This window comes from Arachis ipaensis, chromosome B7 (assembly GCF_059453495.1).
Source record: "Arachis ipaensis isolate K30076 ecotype BB chromosome B7, ASM5945349v1, whole genome shotgun sequence".
In the NCBI taxonomy this organism is placed as follows: Eukaryota; Viridiplantae; Streptophyta; class Magnoliopsida; order Fabales; family Fabaceae; genus Arachis; species Arachis ipaensis.
The window spans coordinates 129,066,794-129,093,629 of NC_142442.1; the positions used below are offsets into that span (position 1 = coordinate 129,066,794).

The 26,836-nt window shown below is 33.9% G+C and overlaps 2 protein-coding genes across 2 annotated transcripts; one reads left to right on the forward strand and one right to left on the reverse strand.

Annotated features, from left to right (window-relative positions):
* Positions 1–769: 769 nt before the first annotated feature.
* On the reverse strand, positions 770–4,431 carry LOC107605849 (polyadenylate-binding protein 8). Its single transcript, XM_088493200.1, has 9 exons — positions 3,880–4,431; positions 3,671–3,789; positions 2,906–3,565; positions 2,742–2,819; positions 2,568–2,657; positions 2,151–2,285; positions 1,694–1,867; positions 1,426–1,605; positions 770–1,327 (listed from the first exon to the last, which is right to left on the reverse strand). The coding sequence occupies exons 1-9, from the start codon at positions 4,121–4,123 to the stop codon at positions 1,085–1,087; spliced, it is 1,923 nt and encodes a 640-aa protein (XP_088349326.1). The 5' UTR covers positions 4,124–4,431; the 3' UTR covers positions 770–1,084.
* Positions 4,432–25,051: 20,620 nt separating this feature from the next.
* On the forward strand, positions 25,052–26,209 carry LOC148554097 (UDP-arabinose 4-epimerase 1-like). The gene is made up of 4 exons (XM_088494983.1): positions 25,052–25,055; positions 25,247–25,371; positions 25,834–25,947; positions 26,048–26,209. The coding sequence occupies exons 1-4, from the start codon at positions 25,052–25,054 to the stop codon at positions 26,207–26,209; spliced, it is 405 nt and encodes a 134-aa protein (XP_088351109.1).
* The last annotated feature ends 627 nt before the right edge of the window (positions 26,210–26,836 follow it).

Consider the following 26,836-nt stretch of genomic DNA (forward strand, 5'->3'; position numbering starts at 1 on the left):
CGAAAGAAAAAGGTTCGATATTCTAACATCACCTGAATACATGATCCTAATCGGTTTGTTGGTCAGCGGAGTGAAATTCAACCCATCCAATGCTTTTGAGAGAGATTCACAATCCAAATCAATGTTAAATTAAAGAACATTCAACACGGGACAAAAAATTGGAAGAGAAATTGACAAAAATAATTTTTTCTAAATTTCTAATTATTTGGACTTAATGGATACGTGACCTATAATCTTCTTATATTTGGGTAATTAGAATTTCTGTGGCATATAAACTAGAATTGAACTCTAATTGGAACTAAATGACCAAGGAATGGACGGTTGATGAAAGTTAGAGGAGACTAAAAAGGTCTAAAGAATTAGGGTTTAGTCACGTATAATTTGTCATAAATTGAATCTTACATGATTAAAATAGTTAATAAGAAAAGTCACAATCCGTTTATTGCTTGTTTTCTGATCTCCTGAATTTACGGTTAGTCTGATCAATCCTCGTGGGATCCACCCTCATTCACCCGTAGTAAAAGTTTATTTACTAAATTTGTTTTAGCATATAACTAGTTTTATTTCTAGTACATACTAATCCATGCTTTTTATTTACTAAATAATAACAAAAAATATAAATTACTTAACTAAATATTTTATTCATCCAATAAATAATTTAAAAATCAAGTATATATAAAGAATCATATTTCAAGTTTACAGTAAAAGTTTGCTTGCAGATTTTCAATTTATTTTTTACAATTGTTCAATAAAAATTACACTAAATGACCTATATAATTATTTACCTCACCAATATTAAACTCTTATTAAAATATGGAATAAAATGTATTCTACCAAAACTTCATAAGATAAAAGTTCAAGAACCAACCATCATAATTCAAATTAACGGGATATAAATATCAAAATTTTAAAGGGAATAAAAAAAATGCCGCCATCAAAATCTCAACCAGCAAACGAAGAAATAAAACAAAAAGTAAATTCAAAAACTAATCCAACGAGTGCTGCTAAATCCTACAAGAAACCGGACACAAAACTGTGAAGTTCTACGGTCATGTGAGCTGCTGAACGGGACAATGTTGCATATCTAAGACACAAGATTCTCATTGAGAGAGAGGGAGGCGAGTTGATCAGCTGGGGCATTGGTTTGCTGCTGAGCAACATTTTTCAACACGTCCATGGCCTCGGCAACTTTTGCCTTGAGAGCATCGGGTGACTCAATCAGATGCAACACTTCAGGCTGGTCCATCTCCAAAAGCATGCCTGTAACCTTTGCTGCAGCATCATGTTCCAGCTTATCAACAAGTGGGTATAAAGCTTCACCAAGCATCTACCAAATCATTCAAGAAAAAGTCAGTATGACAAATTTCAAATGTGTATACCCGCAGGGAAAAAGCTGAAACAATAGCAGGGAAAAAGCTCTCTTACAGTCCTCTGCTGTCCTGGAGGAGCATTTGCAAGGGCAGTAGCCAAGGCCTGAATGGGCATTGGTTGTCCCATCGCATCCCGGATGGGCAGAGCTCCCATGTCATAGTTGACTGCAAGCATTGGAACCTCCTGCATGTTGCGACCACCTGGATAACGATGGCCACGTCCCCTTGGAAGCATCTGGAAAACACAGAAAGGGGTATCTCACCATCAGGGTTTAATAGCAAAGAGAGAGACACAAAGGCACACAAGTTGAACATGAGCACACCTGCTGCTGCATCATCGGCACTGGCTGCTGTGGTTGTTGCACAGGACCTGTTCCTCGACGGACACCTGGGCGCTGTCCTTGTTGACCCTGCTGAACGACTGGAACAAAGAAGCTTGGCATTGGAGCCCCTGGCCTCATTCCAGGCACAAGTTGCTGCTGATAACCAAATCCAGCCTGTATTCATTATTGTAAAGATGATTACTTTTATTGCAAACATTATATTCAGTAAATGGAGTGATGCGATGATCAAGTAACAGATGCAGGGGCAACATAACACAACAGGGGCATGTATTTACTTGAGAATTATGACATCAGCTTTTTAAAATTTAAACAACTGAAATGTAAAGAAGTGATATTTGATAATAAGCCAGTATAAAAGTTGGCATTCACATCTTATTCACAAATTGAAAACAACAGACAAACGTAAATAAATTCTAAACAAAATCTATGTATTTACTTGAGGAAGGACAGCTGGAGGTGCCTGCCCATACAAAAATGGATGTCCAAGACCCATGGCCCTTGGAGGATAGAGCGGGAGATGAGGTGCAACAGAAGGAGCCATTGATACATGCGTCATTTGAGAAAACTGGGCCTGCATGAAGTAATCAGGCTAGATGAAAACAATAACAAAGGTATAAATGGAATGAAGGATGGAGTAAAAACCTTTCTAATTTTCTATTCATTTAACTAAATCATTCACAACCTACAATATACTCATATAGGAGCATTCAAAACACCTACCATCAATGATGGACAAGATAGAGGAATTTCTGTTCCTAAAAAGGATCACAATTCCATTATAATAGTATTATTTTATATATAGAAGATTATAAAGAATATATATCTAACAGCTGACACTTGTCCAAAGTATTACCTGCAACTTGGCTCTTCTTTCTTCTTTTCTCTGTGCAAGGGCAACATAGAGAGGTTTGCCAGAAATCAATTTCCCTTTCATTTCTCCGAGCTTCAAGTAACAACATGATTGAATATTAGTAATTGAGTTCATGGCCAATTATTAAAGAAGAAAACAGACATTTGTATTGCTTACAGCTCGAGTAGCTTCCTCAGGAGATGAAAATGCAACAAACCCAGACCCTCTACTGACTCCATGTGGATCACGCATAACCTGCAGGCAGGAAAAACAACACATGTTTCACAAACAGAAGACAATAGAAGGTTAGGTACAAGCAAAAGAAGAACCAGCATTCAAACCTTGCATGAAGTTATTGTACCAAAATCTGAGAAGAGTTCCCTGAGCTTTACATCATCGATGCTATCATCCAAGTTCTTGAGATACAAGTTAGCACCTTGATATTTGTCAGCAGCTTCCTTCATACTCTGCTCAAATCGCTCCTTCAGGGCAAGCTCCCTTTCGGATTTCTTCTGGGCTTTCCCAACGTACCACTCCTTATCATCAAATTTCTTTCCATTGAGTGCCTCAACAGCTTTAGCAGCATCATCAGCATTTTCAAAATTGACAAAACCAAAACATTTCGATTTACCATCTAAATCTCTCATCACTACAGCACTAGTAATTGTCCCATACTCCCCAAAAATTTTCTTCAAGTTATCATCCGACATGGACTCTGACAGGTTCTTTACATACACATTACTAAATTTTGTATTGGCGCTTAAGACACTCTCTCTATCCTGCTTTCTTTGAAAATGCCCCACGTAAACCTGTTTGTCATTTATCAGCATTCCATTCAACTTGTCAATGGCATTTTGAGCAGACTCTTCCTTCTCAAATTGCACAAAGCCAAATCCTTTTGACTGCCCAGAAGGATCTGTGGCTATCTTGCAAGAAAGAATAGTCCCAAAAGAGGAAAAAGTATCATGCAGAGCCTTATGATCAATCGACTTATCCAAATTCTGCACCATCAGTAGCACAAACAAACAGAATAGATTCAATAAGCCAAATAATATGCCGCCACTCACAAATACCGAAAGAAAAAGTTTCGAGATTCTAAAAATCACCTTGATAAATATATTAGCAGCGCCGCTAGTGCGGGAGCTAGGGTCCCGATGAGAATACATGATCCTAATCGGTTTATTGTTCAATGGAGTGAAATTCAACACATCCAATGCTCTTGCCGCTGTGAGAGATTCACACAATCGACATCATGTTAAATAAAAGAACATTCAATATTTAAGGAGAAAAATGGAAGAGAAATTGACGAACGAACCGTCTTGAGGGTTACTGAAATTGACGTAACCGTAACCCAGGGATTGCTGGGTGGCCAAGTCCCTGCAGACGCGAGCGGAGACGACCTGACCGATCTGGTTGAAGAGATCGTAGAGCTGCGGATCCTTGACGTTGCGGTCGAGATCTCCAACGTACAGTGACGTCATCACTGACTGGTTCGGGACAAAAGCAGCGGCGGCGGCGGAATCACCGTTCGCATTGGGGCTCACCTGAACTTGTGCCATTGATTCAAAATTCAGCCGTTGCAATAAGAATGCGCGACACTATAAATTAGAAACAAAACCCTAGCAGAAAGAAAAAAGATAACGCCGATTTTTTTTTTTTTTTGGTTTTTTTGATAAACCCGCCGGAAAAAGAACGGAAGCTGAGGAGGAATTTAAATTTTGATAATTTATTTATTAATATTTTTAATTTATACGTTTATGGGTGAGTGAGGAATGAGGAGTGAGGAGGGCAGGTGGGTCTGCTCCGCACCCGCTTGTACAGAAGGCTGCCCACTTATATAGTGAGAATCAGACTGTGAGAGTGGATCAGACCTAGCAAGTTTGTTTTTGCGTATAACTAATTTTATGTTTGGGACGTATTAATCTATGCTTTTTATTTACTAAATAATAATAATAAATATAAATTACTTTTTTTTTTTTACTAAAGATATGAGACTCGAACCCCAACATTTTAATTGAGTATGGAAAGACTATGTCATTTGAGCTGTTAGTCTTGCCAATAAATATAAATTACTTATAAGTACATATTCTATTTAGAGAAAAACCCAAATCAGCCCCTGACAATTACCTCGAAAGACAACGAGGTCCCTGACAAAAAAAAAATCCCAACCCGGCCCCTGACAAAAAAATAAAACCCAATCCGGCCCCTAACAATTACTTCGAAAGGACAACGAGGCCCCTGTGCCAAAAAAAAATCAATGTTATTTTTTTTGGCACAGGGACTAATTAGTCTCAAAAAAAATTATCAGAGACCGAATTGGGTGTTTTTTTTTTTTGGGGGCCTCGTCCTTTCGAGATAATTGTCAAGGGCCGGATTGGGTATTCACTCTTTTATTTATTTAATAAATAATTTAAAAATCAAGTATATAAAGAATGATATTTCAAGTTCTAAGTGGAAGTTTGTTTTGAAGAATTTCAATTTATCTATTACAATTGTTCATAAAAAGATTACTTTTATGTTTGTTTGAAGTATTACAATTTAATTTGTAGGAATAATTTTTTTGTCTAAAATATAAATTTTATTCTCGTCTCAAAAATAATGATATTGATCTTTTATATCAAAGAAATAAAAATATATAAAATTATTCTTATTATTACGATTCTTCAATTATTATATTTTTTTCAAAAAATTATTTTTCTATTGATATTAGATTTATTTTAAAAATAATATATTCTAAAAAATAAGTATAATAAAACAAGCGTATCCTAATTTATTATTTAAAAATATTAAAACTTATTCTCAACTATTTGTAACACTAAATAAATAAGGTTTTCTTTTTTTACAATATTCGAATATAATATTCTTAGTAAAAAAAGACAAAGAGTAAATATCTTTTTTAGTTTTTGACTATTCATTCAAAAGACAAAGCGATTTTCTATAATTTAAAAATTCTTAACTGATCTCTAACTATTTAAGTAATGCACTACAAAAAAAATACTGAATATAGTTAGATTTAGCGTCTCGAGTTATCGTCAATTTTATCGACGGATTTATGGAGAATTTTGTTGTAAAATTCGTTATGTCAAATTATTACCGATAAATTTACTTATCTAACAGTAATTTTGTGGGTAATATTTGGAGAGAAAAAGTACGAAATAGGTGTGAACCATTTTTGTCGGAATTATTGTCGGATTGTTCCAACAGTAACACATTTTAGTTAAACGTTCCGTTTTGGTGGCACGCAATAGATTACCGTCGGATTTATCCAACGGTGAATCCGATGGTAATCAAATCTAAAATTGAGAGCGCGAATCCTCTCCCCTTCATTTCTCAAACCCCCTCTATCTCTCAAACCCTCTTCTCTATTTCTCTCTCTATCGAACCCAGTCCCTTTTGCCGCCGCTCCAGACACTGCCGCCACTCCATCCCCGCCGTTACTAACCCTGCTCTCTCGCCGCTTCTTCGTTTCTCTCTCTACCCAACCATTTCGCCGCCGCTCCAGATTCAGGTACATTCTCACTCTCCATCTCCATAACATATATTTCAAAATTAGAAATAGAATTTCTTTAATTGTTAATGTATTACCTTTTAGTTTGTTATTCTATTAGTGTTAGGAATTTAATTAGTGAAGTTGTGGTTTTTGAATTATTCTGAGTTAGTTGGAATGTTATACATTTTTTTTTAGGAATCAGGATGTTTGAGAATATTGGTTCAGGAATCATGCTTGGTTTGTATGTTTGTGTGTTAATAGTTATATACTTATATTAGAATATCAAAACATATAATGCTTAATTATAATTTAGGATTAAGTTAATTTAGAATTTGTGTCTTGGTTATCATATAATAATTTAGGATTTATTTTTACTTGTTTGATTATTACTCGTGTTTTGTTTTTACTTGTTTTGTTTAGATTGGAAAATCATGGGCTATGAAAAAAAATTTTATTTAATTTTTTACGTAAATTCTATTGGTTTGAATAATTGATTTGTTTGGTGGGATTGTTTGAATAAGTTAGAGTTTAGAGTTTTATTGAACTCTTGTATATTGGTTTAGATGGACATTAGTTTGGATGGAATCCTTGAAGGGTAGAGAAATCTGAATTTTAGGGGATTTTTATAAGATTTTGAGTGAAATTAAAAAATTAAATTTATGTTTTCAAAAGTCTTAGAATTATGTTTAGGGTTGATAGATATTTGTGTTAATTGTGTCATGAATTGGTTTCTCCTTAAAATTCTTATTTTAAGTGTTTTGTGTTATTTGTTATAATTATTTATTATTTATACATTTTCTCATATTTGTTATAATTATTTATTATTTCTTGAGTTTCTTCTTATGTTATTAGTTATTGGTATTTATTATGTTATTAATATGTTTACTGTATTAAGTGTGTTAATATGTTTAGACTTGGTGAATTTAATTGTGTTTTGATTAGTGTTAGTAATATAGTCGCTGTGCATACATGACGACAGGAAGCAGAGGTAGGTCGAGTGGGTCACTGATCGTGGTAGAGGCGGGCTTCCACCGAATTCCCAATGACTGCCCAGTCATCGCTCACTACCCCGACTATCTCATCGATCCCTATGACGTCACAAGCGGGTCCAGCGGACCAGCAATTCATTATTGGTCCCAAATCTGAACTACGTGTCTCCTGCTGCTACGCTCCCTGCAGATCCAGCGAGGACAGAGCCCGCGGTGGGTGATTTCTCCAGTGCACCCATTTGGATGCCCCTCCACCACCGTCTGTCATCTGACTGAGGATTTGGCCTGATGGTATACAGGCGTGAGTACATACAATTTTTTTAATCTTACGTTTGTTAATCTTAAGTTTATGAATTTCTATGTGTTTATTAATATTAGATTTTTTTTTCTCTGCTAAGTTTACACCAAACTCCAATGCTTGCACACAAGAGATTTTCGTCGTCATTAAGTCAATGTACGACCACCCGTGGTCGAGCTACACGCAAATCCCGGCTGAATGCAGAGATTGATGGTTTTAGAAGTGGGTGGTAAGAATCCAATAATGTTGAATTAATTAACTGTATTTGAACTGTATTTTATTCAGAATAACTAATGTTGGTGAATCACTTTGTGCAGTTAAAATTCATATGGGATGTGGAACATAATCTCATGATCAGAAAGATTTACGACCACCAAGCAACTAAACATTTTCAGCAAATGATGAGTGATGTTCGTAAGGGCGTGACCACCTAACGTCGTGGATCTCTCCAGGCATTAAGAAGGAACCGGAGGCCTATTTTACTCATGATGAGGGGTTAAAGCGTCACTGTCTAACGAACGTCGCTAATAGGGCTTCGCCCAGGTCGTCGAAGTATACGGGTGGGTCGGCGACCTTCATGAAGATGAAGAGCAGACTGGTAAAAATTTTGTCGTTGTTTAATGTTTTAGTAGTTACTTGAATTAGTTGTTTAATTTGTTCATTTATTTTATTGGTTGATATATTAATTTGTAGTCTAATTCGTTGGACCGTGAGGCAACACTGGCAGAGACCTTCAAGTATACCCATGCTTTGATGGCCAACAAGGAGAGATTTGCTGACGAGTGGTCAGTAGCCCATTATGTGAGTTTAAATTAATCCTAAGTTTCAAATTTATTTGGTTTAAAGTTAATTATTTAATTGTTATTCTAATCACGATGTGTGTGACATAAGAGAATTATGCGCATAGGTTGGAGGCTGCAACCCAGCAATCTCAGCCACCTAGTGGGAACAACAAAATCGGCTACGAGACCTTAGTGGTAGATCCTAATAGGATTTGGCGCGAGACTGCCTCTGAACCCCACAAGAATCGCCGCTTCGGGTTGAGGTTGTTCTTCGCCAGTGGCCTCTGCTACTCCACGTTGGTGCCTTCCTCTGCCTTTGCCTTTGCCACTGCCACCAACCCTACCAATCCTCAGGAAGTTGTCGACTTGAGGGAGGATGTGCACATGCTGACACAGGAGCTTCACCAGCAAGCAGAACAGTCTGAGCAGAGGTCACTAATCTTCTTACACCCGTGGGAGGAGCCATTGCCATAAGTTCGGACTTGACGGAGAAGCTGGAGCAGCTCGATCGGTTGCGAGAGCAAATGAAAGAGTACAACCAGCAAATGCACACTAGAGGCAGCGGCACTGCTGGTTCCATCGGCAACGCTACTGGTGGGCACCAATGTCAGCACTTACTCCGCTGCCTCAGTAGGGAGACCACGACGACGACGACGACGATTATCGAGATCTGTAGGGGTTTCATTTTTTCGTTTGTCTACTTCATTGTATTCTACTTCTGTGACATTTTATTATATTCAAACCATTTATTTTTAATAAAATAATTAATTGATTTCTACTAATTTTATATTTCTGCTAACAATTTTGTTAACAAGAATTTTAATTTGACTACTAATTGTGGCTTAACTATGCCAAAAAAATCAAAATAAAAAATAAAGAAAATTCCACTCCCCTCCTCTGCGAGATGCTAAAATGACACTCCCCTCCCCTCTATTTTATAAATATACATTCCCCTCCCTTCTAACTTTTAAAAAATCTCCTCTTTAATTTATTTTAAATTTTTTTGTTAACTAATATTAACTTTATCCATTTTTTAAGAAAAAATAAATTTTTTTTGAAAAAATACCCATTAACAAAAATTTTATTTTTATCATTAAATTTTTCTTACCAAAATACCCTTTAATAAATTATTTTTTATTGATTAAATTGTATTTTTATCAAAATACTTTAAAAAAATTAATAATTAAATTATTTTTTTCTAAGGTACCTACCCTTTAATAATTTTTTAATTATTAAATTTTGATTTTACCAAAAAATTTTGTTAACAATTATTTTTATATTTTATTATTAATTTTTTGATATCAATATATATTATTTTAACATTAAATAAAAAAAAATCTTACCACTGTTAATATGTATAATAATGAATATATATTGATATTGAAAAATAATCTAACTAAAATTTTTTATTTAATGTTAAAATAATATATATAAATATCGAAAAATTAATAGTAAAATATAAAAAAATTGTTAACGAAAATTTTGGTAAAATTATAATTTAATAATTAAAAAATTATTGAAGGGTATTTTAAAAAAAAATAATATAATTATTAAATTTTTTAAAATTAAATTTAATCAATAAAAGAATAATTTATTAAAGGGTATTTTGGTAAGCAAAAATTTAATGATAAAAAATAAAATTTTTGTTAATGGGTATTTTTTAAAAAATAATTTATTTTTTCTTAAAAGATGGATAAAGTTAACATTAGTTAACACAAAAAATTTTAAATGGATTAAAGAAGAGGTTTTTTAAAAGTTAGAAGGGAGAAAAATGTACATTTATAAAATAGAGGAGAGATGAGTGTCATTTTACTTAGCAACTCGGAGGGGAGAGTGAAATTTTTTCTAAAAAATATTACTGTAGGATTTAGGTAACTTGGCGCCTAAACACATGAGGATTTTTTATTTTTATAAATTAAATAAATGTAATAATTACCAAAATAAATAATTTAAAAAATATTTACCAAAATAAATATTCCTCTCAGTGATAATTTTGTATGTATCTCATTTATACTGTAAACGATATATATGTATTTTTTATTGGGTTACTTGGTCTCTCTCTTTCTTTAGTTGTATATTCTAAAAATAAATTTTACACTATATTTTTCACTTGAGCAATTACAACACACGTGTCTGCTTCACCATATATTTTATGAAAAAGATTTAACAAATACATTTTGTACTTAATATCCAAAACAGTCTCATTAATCATAAGAATATTAATCACATCTAATATGGCTGTCAAACGAATCAGTTCGACGTTTAGGCCCGATTCATTTAAGTTTATTTTATTCACGGGTTATAATTTTTCAATTCAGATTGTCTATGGCCATTCCAATGAATTAAATAGACTGACCCATTTGTCTTTTTATTTTATTTTTTAAAAAATATTTTGATAAAAAATATCATTTTTCGGTCAAAAATCTTAAACAAATATTATTTGTTTAGTTGATCGATCACATTTCTGGTCGAATAAAAAATATTGGTCAATATTGATACTTTTAATGAAAAATATAAAAAAATTTGTCGTTCGTTTAGCCCGTTTAACCCGTTATTTTTTTTCGAGTTAATCAGGCTCAACCCGTTTTATCCAAAATTTTAATAAGCTTAATTTTAATAGATAAACAGACTAATTCGATAAATTTAGCCTATTTTAACAGTTCTAACATCTAATATTTTTTAAATTTAGCTATGTTAGTAGCCATAAGTTCTATTACCTTATTTGCACAATTTTTCCATACCATTAAAACCAATTAATTACACAAATTTTTAGAAAAATAAAATTTGATGTAGAATAAATTGTACCACAAAATAATTTAGTTGCATCATAGAACACTCTCAATGTTTGCAAAATTTTTTTTGACATATTTCAATCCTCATTACTGAACAAAAATTTATATTGACTTTCATACAATGACAATCTTTTGAAGATATATTTATACATTATTACAACTTTAAGCGTAAAAAAGATTAAATTTCACCAATTAAGTAAACTTGTGCATATGTTTGACGTGAAAAAATGGTTAAATTTCACTAATTTAGTGTATGATATTTTAAGTTGTGCACATATTTTTTTGAATTTTTTTTCTCGCTTAGGAGTTGTAGTCCAATAATGACACTTCTTTAATGCTTTCCATTGCATGAAATATAAACTTTAACACATCCGTAACAATCAAATTTGATATGTGTTGCACAATACTGCATATGAAATAATTTATTATCTAAAATAAAATTTTTATACGATATTTTAATTAAAATATTATCAATCATAACATTATTAATATTACCAGAGACAACTTTTTAGATCGGAAGAAAGGTAGTGATTTCCCAAAAAAATTCTTTTCATAAAAAAAAAATAAATAAGAGTGGCCTCCTCATTTAAAAATTTATGGCCTCCCACTCCTCGGACTCTATAGACTTAATTTGAACCATAGACCAATTGTAGTCTAAAAAAAAAAAGTTTAATAAATCATAGATAATATCTGCAGAAATTATTTTTTTTATAGAAGGAGGGGTGGTGTATTGGCTGCATATTGGTGAAGGAGGGGTATTGCGGAAGTGTGGAGCTAACAGTCAACACGTCGGAGGCGTGGTGTCTGAGCTGGTGAGCGACGTGTCAGCGCTCCTTCAACACGCCAGGGACATGCTGACTTGGCGACTAGGAACGCACTGCCAACACACCGGAAGCATGGTACCTGGACACCCGTGACGCGGTGCAGAGTTCTGCGGAGTTCCAAAGCTGTAGCAGCACCATGCGAGAGGCGTGTTGCAGGCCTGTCTGCATGCAGGGGAAAACTCTCCACTCCGGAAACCAGCAAGCTCTCCTTCAACCTGTATAAATAATGGACTCTTCTTCCCTTCTATTGTGAACATATGAGGTATATGCAACTGCTGAAGCAAAGAATCAGCAAAGAACTGAGAGAGAATGAAAGAAGTGTATTAGCATGTAGGGTGTAGTGAAGAGAGTACTAGCAGGAGTGTGTAGCGAGTAGTGATATAGGAGGAAAAAAATTATTAGTTTAAAGGTATTAAAAAAAATGGTACGTAATTATACGGCGTCCGAAGAACATATTATCAACGATTTGAATCATCTTATTTATGTAAGTTGGCAAATTTTAATTTTTTTCTGTATTTAAAGTTTATTTTTTTATTTATTTAAATTTTTTTACGTATGTATATTATATATATAATGAGAATATTATTTTGTGTATTTTATGAATATTTTAAGAATATAACTATAATTTGTAAATTATGTATAGAGGGGTGCATTTAACACGCCCTCCACGTACTGCCTGCCTCAGCCAATCACATTTTGACACGTGTCAGCACGCTCACGCTCCCGCGCGTGCTGACTCAGCACGCACCCCACGTGCTGTCTTGTTAGTTCAACCACACAGTGCCACGTGGCTTCCACGCCCCCCACGTGCTTCTGGTAATAGCTCTTTGCGTGTTGAGCTTTCATCTGACACGTCCACCTATGTGTAATACACAGAGTACTCCATTTCCAGCTAAAACACCACAATGTTTTCCATAACCAAATTATTGAGCCTAATATCTGAGTCCATGTTTATTATTTTTAAATTAAATAAAAAATTAAAATTTTTTTTATTTCTTCTCTCTTTTGTAGCGCCACTCTCTAACAAAAAAAAAAGTAGAACAATCAATTTTTCTCTTTTCTTCTTGAGTTTTCGTTGTCTCTGTGAGTTACCATTTTTATTATTTTTTGTAAATTTTACTTTAATTAATTTTGGATTAATATTTCTATTTTCCTTTTCTTTTGATTTGGCTTGTAGTTATAAAGAAGCTAGGTTTTTTTTGTTTTTGTTTTTTACCGACACAATAGTGTTCATATTGTGAAAAGACATACAGTCTTATCATCAAAAAATAAAAAAAATAAAAGTTGTAAAGGTTATACTATTAATCTATTATCATAAATTCTTATTGAAATATATTAATGAATATCAATATATATTAAAATTCAAAGTTTTTTATTTTTCTAAAAAAATTTAATCAATAACTTTAGCCTTTGCCCTTAAATTTATGTATTTATTTAGTTTATAATTTATAATAATAATTTAGGTTTTTTTTAAAATTTAAAAATGATAATTATACAATTATAATGTTAATCTAGCATATATTTTTTTGATTTTTTCTCTCATTATTAATTGTTTGTAACATTGATATTGACTTGTAAAAAATAAAATTAATTGAGTTTTAGTAAGTTGCATAAGATTTATCTATGTAAATTTTCAATTGTAGGAATTTAGTTGAATCATGGGTAAGATGAAAATAATAGACTTTTTTTTTTAAAAGTCTGGCCAAAAGAGTGAAAATATTTCTAATATTGTTACATCAATAACAACTTCTTCAATGGTCGAGGTATCAAACATTAATACTTTAACTTTTCAATAGATAGTTCATCAAAGACAAAAGCGCCCACGAACTAATCCTGAATAAATGAAAGTATATCATTTGGTAAGAGATCCAAGAATTCGACCAATAGCTTGAAAGTTTCATCCAAATAAAAGAGATAAAATTCATCAAGCTTATCTTAAAGTTGGACCGAATCAATCAATACTTGATAATTATCTATTCTCGAGCGATACAAGTCATCGGCGTCGTTTTCAAACTTCTTGGTTTGAATTATACCCTTCATGGTTAGAGTATTCTATTGAAGATGATGTTGTATATTGTTTACTATGCTACCTATTTACTAAGGAATCTTCAATCAACACCGACTCAAATGCCTTCATTGAAAATAGCATCAGGAATTAGAAGAAAGTAATAGTAAATAAAATTGTCCTCTTTTAAATCTCATTAACAAAGACCCCAATTTATTTTATCATAGAGTAGTAAAATCATGTGATGATTTGATGAAGCAATCACAATATGCTGATACACTTATGAAATGACAAACATCAAAGAAAATTGAGAATAATCAACGTAGATTTGGAATATCTATTGATTGTATTAGATAGTTGACTTTTCAAGGTTGTACTTATGGAGGTCCCGATGAAAGCTCAAGTTCAAATAATCGAAGTAACTTTATTGAATTGTTATAGTTTTTTGGTCTTATAATAGTAGTGTTCAAAAGCTTATATTAAAAAATGCTTCTAGATTTGCTAAATATACTTCAAGCGATGTTCAGAAGAAAATTCTACATGTTCTTATTATAATGGTGAGAAATTCAATTAAAAAAGATATTGGAGTTGCCAAATTTTGTATCATTATTGATGAAGCTCGTGATGAATCTAAAAGAGCAAATGACTCTTTCAATATCTACAGCAATAACAAAAAGTACTTTCTTGGCAATAAAAATTATTAAAACAAGACTTTGAAATAAAATGACAAATGAATTTTTTGTAAATAAGTTAGTCATTTACATTGAAAAAGAAATTGCAGCTACTTTCAGTATAGATTCAATAATAGATAATTTTGAATCAAGAAAAAAATATCGAACTCAATTGTCTATATAAATTGTAAATTTTAACTCATTTTAACTTTAGTAATATTATTGTTAATTTTTTATGACATAAGTTATAGTTGTGATTTAAATTATTTACATAAAGCATGATATATTTTTTTATAATATTTTATAATTTTGTAAGAAATGTCTAAAATGAATTATATAGTATTTAAAGATTTTAAATATAACAACCTTTATTTACAATATTTGAAGTTAATTTTGAGATATTTATATTTAATTATTTTAATATATAATATGTTCAATTATATTGTAAAAAATAAATTCTAAGTATTAATTGTCATTTTTAATTAAAAATATATATACTTATTTTTTGTTAAAATAAAAAACTAAAAAGAAAAAACAGTCCCCATCTCCTCACTAAATATTGTCTAACTTCGCTTCTGAGTATTACAATTATTAGTTAGGTCCTTATTATCTTTTAAAATGTTGTGATCAAGTCCCTATACAATATACATTTTAGCAGAAAAGAACAATTTCTCATCCAAAATAAAAACACTTGATCACATTTTTAAACTAGAGGGATATATTTGAAAAATGTTTGTATAGCATAGGCACTTAATTAGAAATGTTTAAACCATAGAGAACTATTTGAAAATATACAATATAAAAACTAGATACGAAGTTTCAAACTATAAGCATCTAATTAAATTTTAATTGAAACTACAAAGACCTTGAAAAGTAATTTAACCTCAAATAATATTCTTCAGAATAAGATGCGAACTTGAAGCCATTAAACAACACAAACACAACTTATCCCAGAACTTCCAAGATGGAAAAAAAAATCCGTTTATTAACTATGGCATAAATAAGAAAGTCATAACTATTGCAGTCAAAAGCAAAAAAATTGCCTCAAAGACTACAAGAAGCAAGAATCATTCTTCAAGGTGAGCTATTAATAACAATTGGCATAAATTAAAATACTGTCCAGGGTATACATAAAATAATCAAATTATGGTTAATCGGTTAAAAAATCTTAACCATATTTTAGTTAACTAATTTAATAAAATAATTTTAAAAATTAAATTCATATTATTAAAAAATGGTTAACTAAAACCAAATTTTAAAAATCAGTTTTTAACCAGTTAACTAAAATCAAAATTAAATTTTATACAATTTTTGTGTTCAAATTGGTTAACCGATTCTTTTTGTAAAAATTCGTTTTTAATTAGTTAAAAACCGATTTTTTTTTTGAAAAATCTAAATTTTTTTATGTAAAAATCAGTTTTTTTAAAAATCGATTATTTTTTAAAATTGATTTTTATTTTATAATCGGTTAAAAATCGGTTTTTAAATTTTTTAACCGGTTAATACCTAATTTATCATATAAAACCAATTTGGTTAATTAACTAAATTATATTTTTGGTTAACCCAAAAATAGGTTTAGTTTTTGGATTAACCAAACTATGTACCGCCCTAATACTGTTAAAAAGAAACTTGTGACATACCTCACTTATTTTGAACCCATGATGTTCTGCCCTTTTTTCAAGGGATGGCCAATAAAAAAAATAACTCCGCTAGGGAGATAATGAGAAATCTTGACAATGTGTACAATGGGTTTTAAATTTGACCCAATATAAAAAAAAAAAAGAAACCCAAACAATTATTTCAAAAAATTAATCATCTCAACCCTAATTTACTAAAGGAAATTACTCAAACACCCTCTTCTCCCCAACGTCTGCTACTCCACTCTCAGCAATTATCTCTCTCATCGGCTATCAAACAATCATCTACGTAGTTATTAAAATAATCATCCGACTATCTAGTGAAATGATCATCCATATTTGTTAATTGCATATACTTAAATCGAATCGAATAAAATAACCATCCAATTAAAAATTAAAATAACCATCTGCATATAAGTAAATTGATCATCCAGCATATTTGATATTTTTGGAATTAAAATGTCAAAATTATTGTTGGGGTGGTGGAAACTTGAGAAGAAGTAAAGTGAAATCAAGGCATGAAATAACTAAGAAAAAGAAGTAGAAAAAGAAAAAAAATAGTGAATAGTTTTTTTTCCCTTTAACTTGGGTTAAAAATTTGAAGATGAGTTAGTTAATTGACCATGGATGATGAAGTTTTAAGCTTACTCTTGATATAGTTTTTAACATTTGATACTCTGCAAACATACTACCAATGACGATTTGGATTCTACATTGGCTTTTCTTATTTGGAAATCGTGGGTGCGACTACGGATAGATCTGCGGGAGGGGGTCGCACGACCGCACGTTGAATCACAGGAAACCCCCCCGGCTGATGAAAACGCTGTCACGGTGAATCCCCGGCTGCGGGAGGGGGCTGCATGGCCGCATGTTAGGAGGCTGTGATTGACGCATAGTGCGCGACTCGTACATTCGCGGGGAGCAATGCGGCATCGGTCGGTCCTCTGGGCGGCGGCGGCTGATGTTGCTGGCGGAACTTTTACCAGTGAGAAGGGAAGAGACGGGAAGAGAAGAAGGTACCTGAAGAAGTCACGTCACATACGGAGAGAAAAATTTGCAGTATATGTAAGTATATAACTGTTTGCTGTTGCAAATTCTTATTTTTTTTTAATTTAAAATTAAAAATTATTAAAAATTAATTAAATTAATTATCATTTGAATTAAATTTTTTTTATTCCTATGGTACACATTGTACACTAATATCATTGTCTTTCCATACTTTCTCTAAAAGAACCACTATTATACGTCATATAAATACCAAGTTTCACCTCTTGCATATGAGAAAACCATAATCTAAGAAGTTCAATCTGCAAGAGCAATAAAATTCATTCGTATGAAAAGAAAAACAGATGATGATAAACCTGAACAAAACAGAAAGCATCGTAATAAAACATAAGGGAAATATTTTAAGTAATTAGTAAGCAAATGACGTAAAATAACATACTATTCATGAATTGATGTATACCTTTACCTCATTTTGAACATTTGTAACCTTAAAACAACCTTCAAACTCTAGTTTAGGAGTGTACTCTAAATCCTCTATGTCATCACCAACACACTTCAAATCAAAGCACCATAATTATATAACAGTTTTTTATGGTTATCAGCAAGATAACAGTTCAATCTTTCTGATACATTTGATGGATGCACTGATAGGAATAAAACACACAATTCCCTACTTGCAAGAATTAGAAGAGCAACAATATCCACTCACAATAAGTATTAACACCAGCACAATAATACCCAATAGCAGCGGAAAAATCACATAAACCAGAAATTAGAAACAAGCTAACACACCAAGATTTTTAATATGGAAAACCTCCTCAATGAGAGAAGTAAAAATCACGAGTCACCAAGACCAGGATATAGCTTCACTATGATGAAAAATAGGGTACAAGAGAGTCACAAATTACTGCACAAAACGTGCATACAACAAGCCAAACAACCCAAGCTTCAAAGCTTACAAAACAAGAGCAAGAAGATGAAAATACCACAAAAATAGAGCTACTGTGCATTGCCAATATCTCTAGCAACAGATGTCGAATTGAAGATCCGAATGGTGAAATTAAAGAACCAGATGTGTAGAACACTCTATCCAAATTTGAGCTCGATCCAACGGTTAACAAATCTGCAGTGACCAATTTACAGAGATAGCTTTGTGTATGTGCGAAAATAACTTTCTCTCTTCTCTTCTCTCTAGTGTTTGGTGTTCTCTTGCAAAATGACCTCTCTCTCACTCAACCCTAACTCACTTCAGCCACTTCAACTATTCATGGGCTTGGATACTAGCATTTGGGCTTTTTCTCCACCTAGGAAGGGAGCCCAAAAACCCAACAAATCTCCCCCTCACGACTATGTGGAGGTAACCGCCAATCCGGCGATTAAGCAACAAACTTCAAACTTCCATCTTGGTAATGCCTTGGTCATCATATCAGAACCATTCTCATCAGTATGAACCTTTTCAAGTTCCAACAACTCAGCATCCAAAACATCACGTATCCAATGATACGTCACATCAATATGTTTGGATCGAGAATGAAAGGTAGAGTTTTTACCAAGATGTATAGCACTTTGACTATCACAAAACAACACATACCTCTCTTGAGTAGACTCGAGTTCCTTCAAGAATTTCTTCATCCAAAGCATCTCCTTGCACGCTTCGGTAATGGCAATAAACTCGGCCTCAGTAGTAGACAAAGCAACACATTTTTGTAATCTTGATTGCCAAGACACAGCTCCACCTGCAAAGTTGATCAAGAAGCCTAAAATGGACCTTCTAGAGTTAATATCTCCTGTCATGTCTGAGTCAGTGTAACTAACTAGAATAGGCTTATCACTTCTATAACACAACTTCATGTTAGAAGTACCACGAAGATATCTCATTATCCATTTTACAGCATTCCAATGCTCTCTTCCTGGGTTTGAAACAAAACGGCTAACACAACCAACAACATGAGCTATATCCGGTCTTGTGCACACCATAGCATACATTAAACTACCCACGGCTGATGCATATGGAACCTTTTCCATGTCTTTCTTCTCTTCATCACTTGATGGACTTTGCTTGCAACTCAATTTGAAATGTGTAGCAAGAGGAGTACTAACGGCCTTTGCTTTCTCCATTAGAAACCTGTGCAACATTGTCTCTATGTATTTCTCCTGTGACAACCAAAGTTTCTTCTCCTTTCTATCACGCTCGATTCTTATGCCAAGAATCTCCTTTGCTGGCCCAAGGTCCTTCATTGCAAATGACATTGCAAGTTGCTTCTTCAACATATCAATCCTAGAAGCATTCTGACCAACAATAAGCATGTCATCAACATATATCAAAAGGATAATAAAATCATTACTAGCAAATTGTTTAACAAATACACAATGATCAGAAGTAGTCTTCTTGTAGCCTTGTTCTGCCATAACAGACTCAAACTTCTTGTACCATTGTCTTGGAGCTTGCTTCAAGCCATACAAGCTCTTCTTCAGTTTGAAAACATGATCCTCTTTGCCTTTTACCATGAAACCTTCAGGTTGTTCCATGTAAATTTCATCCTTAAGATCACCATGAAGGAAAGCAGTTTTCATATCCATCTGCTCTATCTCTAAATCAAGACTTGCAGCCAAACTCAAAACAGTTCTAATAGAAGATCTTCTCACAACCGGTGAAAAAATTTCATTATAGTCAACTCCCTTTTTCTGCCTGTAGCCCTTGACCACCAATCTAGCCTTGTACCTTGGACACTGAAAATTTTCTTCATGCTTCAACCTATAAACCCACCTGTTCTGCAAAGCTTTCTTTCCTTTTGGCAACTTCACAAGCTCAAATGTTTGATTATCATACAAGGATTTCATTTCATCTTGCATTGCATCAAACCATTTCTTATTGTCGTCGCCTTCCATAGCTTCCGCATAACATTCAGGTTCTCCCCCATCAGTCAAGGTCACATATCCATCAGTAAATGTTACATACTCACTAGAAGGATACCTCGTTGAAGGTCGTCGCTCTCTAGTAGACCTCCTAGGATGGAAACCTGGTGGATCTTCAGGTAACTCAGGTTGATTATCAGCATCATCATCAACTGGAGCATCAATCGGATCTCCCATCTCCTGGTCATCAGGAACCAAAGGCTCATTTTGCTGCATATGCTCCTGATCTTGATTCTCTGCTAGTTCTGACAAAGGAGGCAGTTGAACTAGATCTACATCAGTCAAGTCACTGCTCTCTTGTGATTGACTCTTCTCTGCCTTATCAATGTCTTCAATGGTCTGGTCTTCAACAAACTCTATATCACGGCTTCTTACAAGCTTCTTTTCAACTGGATCATAAAGCCTGTAATCAAACTCATTTTGACCATACCCAATAAAATGCACTGCCTTGTCTTCACATCCAACTTGGACCTCTCATCCTTTGGAACATGAACAAATACTTTGCATCCAAAGACTCTCAAGTGACCATATGAGACATCTTTGCCTGACCAAACATGATCCGAAACATCATTGTCCAAAGCAATTGTAGGACTCAGATTAATCACATGAGTCGCTGTAAGTAGCGCTTCACCCCAAAAGACTTTAGGTAATTTAGCTTCAGTAAGCATACACCTAACTCTTTCAATCAGTGTTCTATTCATCCTTTCTGCCAAACCATTCAACTGAGGTATTTTAGGAGGTGTCTTTTCATGCCTAATACCTTGCTGCTTGTAATAAACATCAAATGGTCCACAATACTCACCACCATTATCAATGCGAATACATTTAAGCTTTTTACCTGTTTGGCTCTCAACCAAAGCTTGGAATTGTTTAAACTTTTCCAAAGCTTGGTTCTTTGTTTTCAAAGCATAAGTCCAAAGCTTTCTTGAATGATCATCAATAAAAGTAATAAAGTAAATAGCTCCACTAAAAGACCGTACCTTCAAAGGACCACAAATATTGGAGTGCACCAATTCCAAGAAGTCTGATTTTCTTGAAGGTTGATGCTTCTTGAAGGATAATCTTCTTTGTTTGCCAGCCATGCAATGAGAACATTTCTCCAACTCTGCATTCTTCAAACCTGAAAGAGCATCCTTTCGAGCCAAATAGCTAAGTCCTTTTTCACTAATATGACCAAGTCATCTGTGCCACAAGCTACAAACTTCTTTACTTTCAATCGCATTCACACTACCTTTTGCAATTATGGCATGCATCACATACAAACTTGAAGTACTTTTTTCTCGAGCCACCACTAAGTTGCCTTTAGTAAGCTTCCATTGTCCAAAGCTGAAAGTGTTTACAAAACCTTCATTATCAAGCCTTTTAACTGAAACCAAATTCAAGCGAACATCTAGAGCGTGTCTAACATCTTTAAGTAGTAGCTTCATTCCCATATTGGTCTCAAGACAAACATCTCCTACACCAATAACCTTGGCCAAGCCATCATTACCCATCTTAAGTACTCCAAAATTACCTGGAGTATAAGAAGTGAAGAACTCCTTCTTCAGTGTAACATGTATTGAGGCACCACTATCAATTACCCAGCTGAACTCATCATCAGAAACAAGATTGACCTTGTACTCGTAATCAGCAATATCAACAGTAAGAAGATCATCTGAAATAGAAGATACACGATCATTATCACTATCATCCTTCTTTTCTTGCTTACCTTTGTTTTCCTTTTTCCAAAGATAGCAATATTTTTGAACGTGACCCATTTTGTGACAGTAGTGACACTCAACATTCTTGTATCTTCCCTTGGATTTGCTCCTGCTTTTACCTCTATCCTTTTGAACTCTATTCTGATTTCTTCCCTTGGTTTCAGTGACTAACATTTCAGAGTGTGACGAAGAATTCTGCATCTTCCTTCTCATCTCTTCATTTAAAATGCCACCTTTAACAAGTTGCATGCTCACTTTACCATTCAGAGCAGAATTAGTAAGAGAGATACGAAAAGTCTCCCAAGAATCTGGTAGAGTATTTAGCAACCACAATCCTTGAACCTCATCTTCAAACTTGATTCCCATGCTTGACAACTGATCCAGAACCCCTTGAAATTCATTCAAGTGATCTAATACTTGTGATCCCTCCTTGTATCTCAAATTCATCAACATATTCAACAAGTACAATTTATTATTGCCAGACTTGGAAGCATACAAGGATTCAATTTGATTCCACAAAGCCCTAGCATGAGTCTCATTAGCAATGTGATTATAAACATTATCATCCACCCATTGCCTAATAAAACCACAAACTTGTTGGTGTTCAAACTCCCATTCTTCATCTGTTTTAGATTCTGGTTTTTGTGTAGAAAATATGGGTAAATGTAGATTTTTGACAAACAACAAATCTTTTATTTTTCCCTTTCATAGATGGTAATTAGTGCCATTCAAACTTATCATCCTAGTAGAATTATTTGCCTCCATCTTTCAAGCAAGTTATAACCAAATACCCAAAACTGAGCTCTGATGCCAATTGATAGGAATAAAACACACAATTCCCTACTTGCAAGAATTAGAGGAGCAACAATATCCACTCACAACAAGTATTAACACCAGCACAATAATACCCAATAGCAGCGGAAAAATCACATAAACCAGAAATTAGAAACAAGCTAACACACCAAGATTTTTAACGTGGAAAACCTCCTCAATGAGAGAAGTAAAAATCACGAGTCACCAAGACTAGGATATAGCTTCACTATGATGAAAAATAGGGTACAAGAGAGTCACAAATTACTGCACAAAACGTGCATACAACAAGCCAAACAACCCAAGCTTCAAAGCTTACAAAACAAGAGCAAGAAGATGAAAATATCACAAAAATAGAGCTACTGTGCGTGGCCAATATCTTTAGCTACAGATGTCGAATTGAAGATCCGAACGGTGAAATTAAAGAACCAGATGTGTAGAACACTCTGTCCAAATTTGAGCTCGATCCAACGATTAACGAATCTGCAGTGACCAATTTACAGAGACAGCTTTGTGTATGTACGAAAATAACTTTCTCTCTTCTCTTCTCTCTAGTGTTTGGTGTTCTCTTGCAAAATGACCTCTCTCTCACTCAACCCTAACTCACCTCAGCCACTTCAACTATTCATGGGTTTGGATACTAGCATTTGGGCTTTTTCTCCACATAGGAAGGGAGCCCAAAAACCCAACATGCACAACTTCTGGATCGATTAACAACTACAGTTGGTGCACAAGGGTTATATAGTTTACTCTAATTCAACTTGCCAGATCGTGTATGATTCATTGACTATGCCTATGATATTTACTCTAACCTCTAGTTATATATCTCAAATATAGAATCAAGGACCCACATTATATTCAATAGTTCGATGCAAACTAATCAACCTAATGTGCACCTAAAATACAAGATGTTTGGGAACTCAAACCATTTGCAAATTAATAATCTAAATAACAAGAATTTTTTATGAGAAAAATGAGAAATAAAAAATATTTGTCATGAGACTGCTGATAAGAGGTTTTTGATGAAACATGTTTTCAATGATTTGCTTCGTAATAATATATGAACAATAATAAGAGAGAGATTGATCAAACATCAGTATAACTAATTTAGATTTACCTCTCTATTTGTGATTAAATACCCTTGTCCATCTACCATGTATGAAATTATCATAATCAAATCATAGTCAGCATCAAGAAATTTGATTAGAAGTTCGTGGTCTGAATGTCAAACGCACAAACACGAAAGCATGCTGCAGAAGATCTATTCTCATCTCAAGTGTAACCCCAGTACACGCAAACATCATACCACTGGCCAGAGCATATATCTGGGTCATGTGTGAATTTAAGTGTCATAGTAACTAATAATACCAGTTATACATATTAAATCATTGGAATAACTATAAGAAAAAAGTAAAGTAGTAATACTACAAGAAAAATACTCATTCAGCCACACTTTTTTTAAGCTACATTTGAAAAGCGTAGCCTATTCTATGAATAGGCTACGCTTTTCTCAGTGATGCCTTTTTATAAGAGAAAAAGAAACACAATTTTGGCATCATTTAAAAAGTGTAGCCTTAGGTATTATAAAAATCACTTATAAAGCGTAGCCGAATGTTGATATTTATGGGTCCACTTTTTATATCTAAGGAAGCGCTTTTAGAGTGTATCCTATTTGTTAAGTTTTGGGTGCACTTCAAAAGTGATGCCTAATGTATCTAAAGCAAAAAACTTGACAACTGATAAATTTTATTCCCTAATTTTCCGAAAGCAAAACTCACATACTTAGTGAAATTTTTGGCCCTCCAAAACTCACACTCAGCCTTCATCTCAGCGTTCATCTCAATCCCCTTTCAGAAACCCTGTCACCGTCGAAGAAACCCTTCAAAGCTTACCATCGCGAAGAAACCCTCTCGCTACAGAAACCCTCTCACTCACCACTCATCGTCGCTCCTCTTCACCCTCCTCCTCGTTGCTGCGCCGCCCTCACCAGCGTCATCTCTGCGCTTCTCATCGTCCTTCCCCTTTCAATTCAATCGAGTAACCCTCATTTCTGCGCTATATACTGAGCTTAATGAATATTTTTTCTTTGATTCATCACCAATTCACGCTACCTGTACAAACTCGCGCGCCTTCTCCTTCGATTCGTCGCCGCTGCTCATCTCTTCTTCAAGGGTTTTCACCTTCGATTCGTCGTCGCTCATCTCTTGTTCACCGTTGCCAGTCATCACCGCGCTCACCAAGTAAGCATTCTGTGCCTCATTCTTTTCTTCTCGCTCATTCTCTTACTCGCTCTCTCTCACTCGCCCTCTCTGTGCAGTGTCAAAGAAACTGTATGCTCTCTAGCGACCTCTTCTCTACTCTACTGTGAAGCATCAAGGTTTCCAATGAGGCAAAGCATCGATCCCTAACAAGCGAGGTAAGCGCCCGATGATGATGATGGTTCTGTGAAATTTGGGAGGTTTTGGGTTTTGGTTTTAGGGTTTTAATTGGGGTTTTAGCTTCTGTATTCTGCGTTATTTATCTGTGGACTGCCAGATCAAAACTAAAATCACCAATGTAAATTTCACTATGTGTCAACTGAATTATTATTCTTATTTTTGTTATTGTTCTTGTTGATTTTTTCTTGTTTAAATTTCACTTTTTGCTTACGACGAATCATTGTCTAGTTCTGTAGTTTATTTCATGCCATTGGATTTGTTAAGCTTATCATAGATGTGGCCTCTTCAATTTAATTTCTCCTGTTTATGTTTTTCTGTCTTTTAGGCTTGGATTATGCTGACCCGAAAAGGAAAAGCAATTTTCTTGGAAAAGTTTTTCTTGCTGCTGGATTAACAGCATTATGCATTATCATGATCAAGCAATCTCCATCTTTGAGTTCCACTAGTCCGGTAATCGCTAGTCATCTTACACATGTTTTCTTTGAGAGCTTTTTATGTCTTTGCTTCTTTCCCCTTTTTTTGTCCCCTCCACACCAGAGATGTGCATATTCATTATAGTTTCATAGCTGTTTGATTATTACCCTTTGAAAGATATCTTAAAAGTGGTAGATTGTTGATAGAGATGAATTGATGAATGATATGAACTATTTTAATTTTTTGTCCATAAAGAGTGAAGCTTGATTATGTTTAATTACCGTTCACAACTTTTGTCAGCTAGATAGTTGAAAGAAGGAGAAAAGGGGATAGTTTGTAAGGGAAAAATTATAAAGACAAGATATATATATTTTTCAGTTATAGTTTTCTTCTTTCTTTGAACTATCCTGATATAAGAGTTTGCCTTCTCTAAAGCTAATTTTCTTTATTTATTTAAGCTAATTTATCATTTTCGTTTCTGTTTTCTCCCTTTTCCAGTTTGCCATTCGCGAACCTGGGGTAACTCATGTTTTAGTAACAGGCGGTGCAGGCTACATTGGTTCACATGCTACGCTTCGGCTTCTGAAGGAAAATTATCGTGTCACTATAGTAGTATGTCTATTAATAAAAATGAAATATTTCTCTGACAAAATCAAATGCACTTATCAGTGTGGTTGCGACAGGCATAACATTGTTTTTTCCTTTTTGGCAGGACAATCTGTCACGAGGAAATATGGGTGCCGTCAGAGTTCTTCAAAATTTATTTCCAGAACCAGGAAGGCTTCAATTTATATATGCTGACTTGGGAGATCAGACACCTGTATCCTTACCCACTTTCCTTATCACTAGAAATATTTTGTTGTCATATTTTTAACTTTGATTGAAACGTATGTGGAGAATACCCAAGAAATATTTTCTACTTAACTGGTTACCAGGTTAATAAAATATTTTTGGAGAATAAGTTTGATGCTGTGATGCACTTTGCTGCTGTTGCATATGTTGGGGAAAGCACTGAGGATCCTCTCAAGTAAGTACTTCTGGAGTTTATTCAAGCACTTCAATCTCAGTTGAATGTTCGCATTCTGCTTGTAATTTGCTCCTCCTTCCAAGTTGCACAAGTAACATGTCTATTTAGATACCGATTGACTTGTTTAGTGGCATATTAAACAAATCACCCTTGATGGAATAGGTTCAAATCTATCTATTAATTTGCTCCTTAATTTGCTCTTCCTCCTCCTTAATTAGAATGGTTAAAATTGATTTTTAATGCTTTCTTTAGGATCCGGAATTGTTTATCTCAGCTGTACGCCAAAGACATCACTCCTGATGATAAGCAAGAGCTTGATGAGGCTTTGCAGCAGGAGGTAAGTTGGTAATTCAATTTTCGCACCTTTAGATATGAAATTACAATTTTCGCACCTAAAGTAAATTAGTAATTCATATGCTATCTGATCTTTTCCACTAGAACAGGACAAGTACATTTCAGCAATGCAAACTAGAA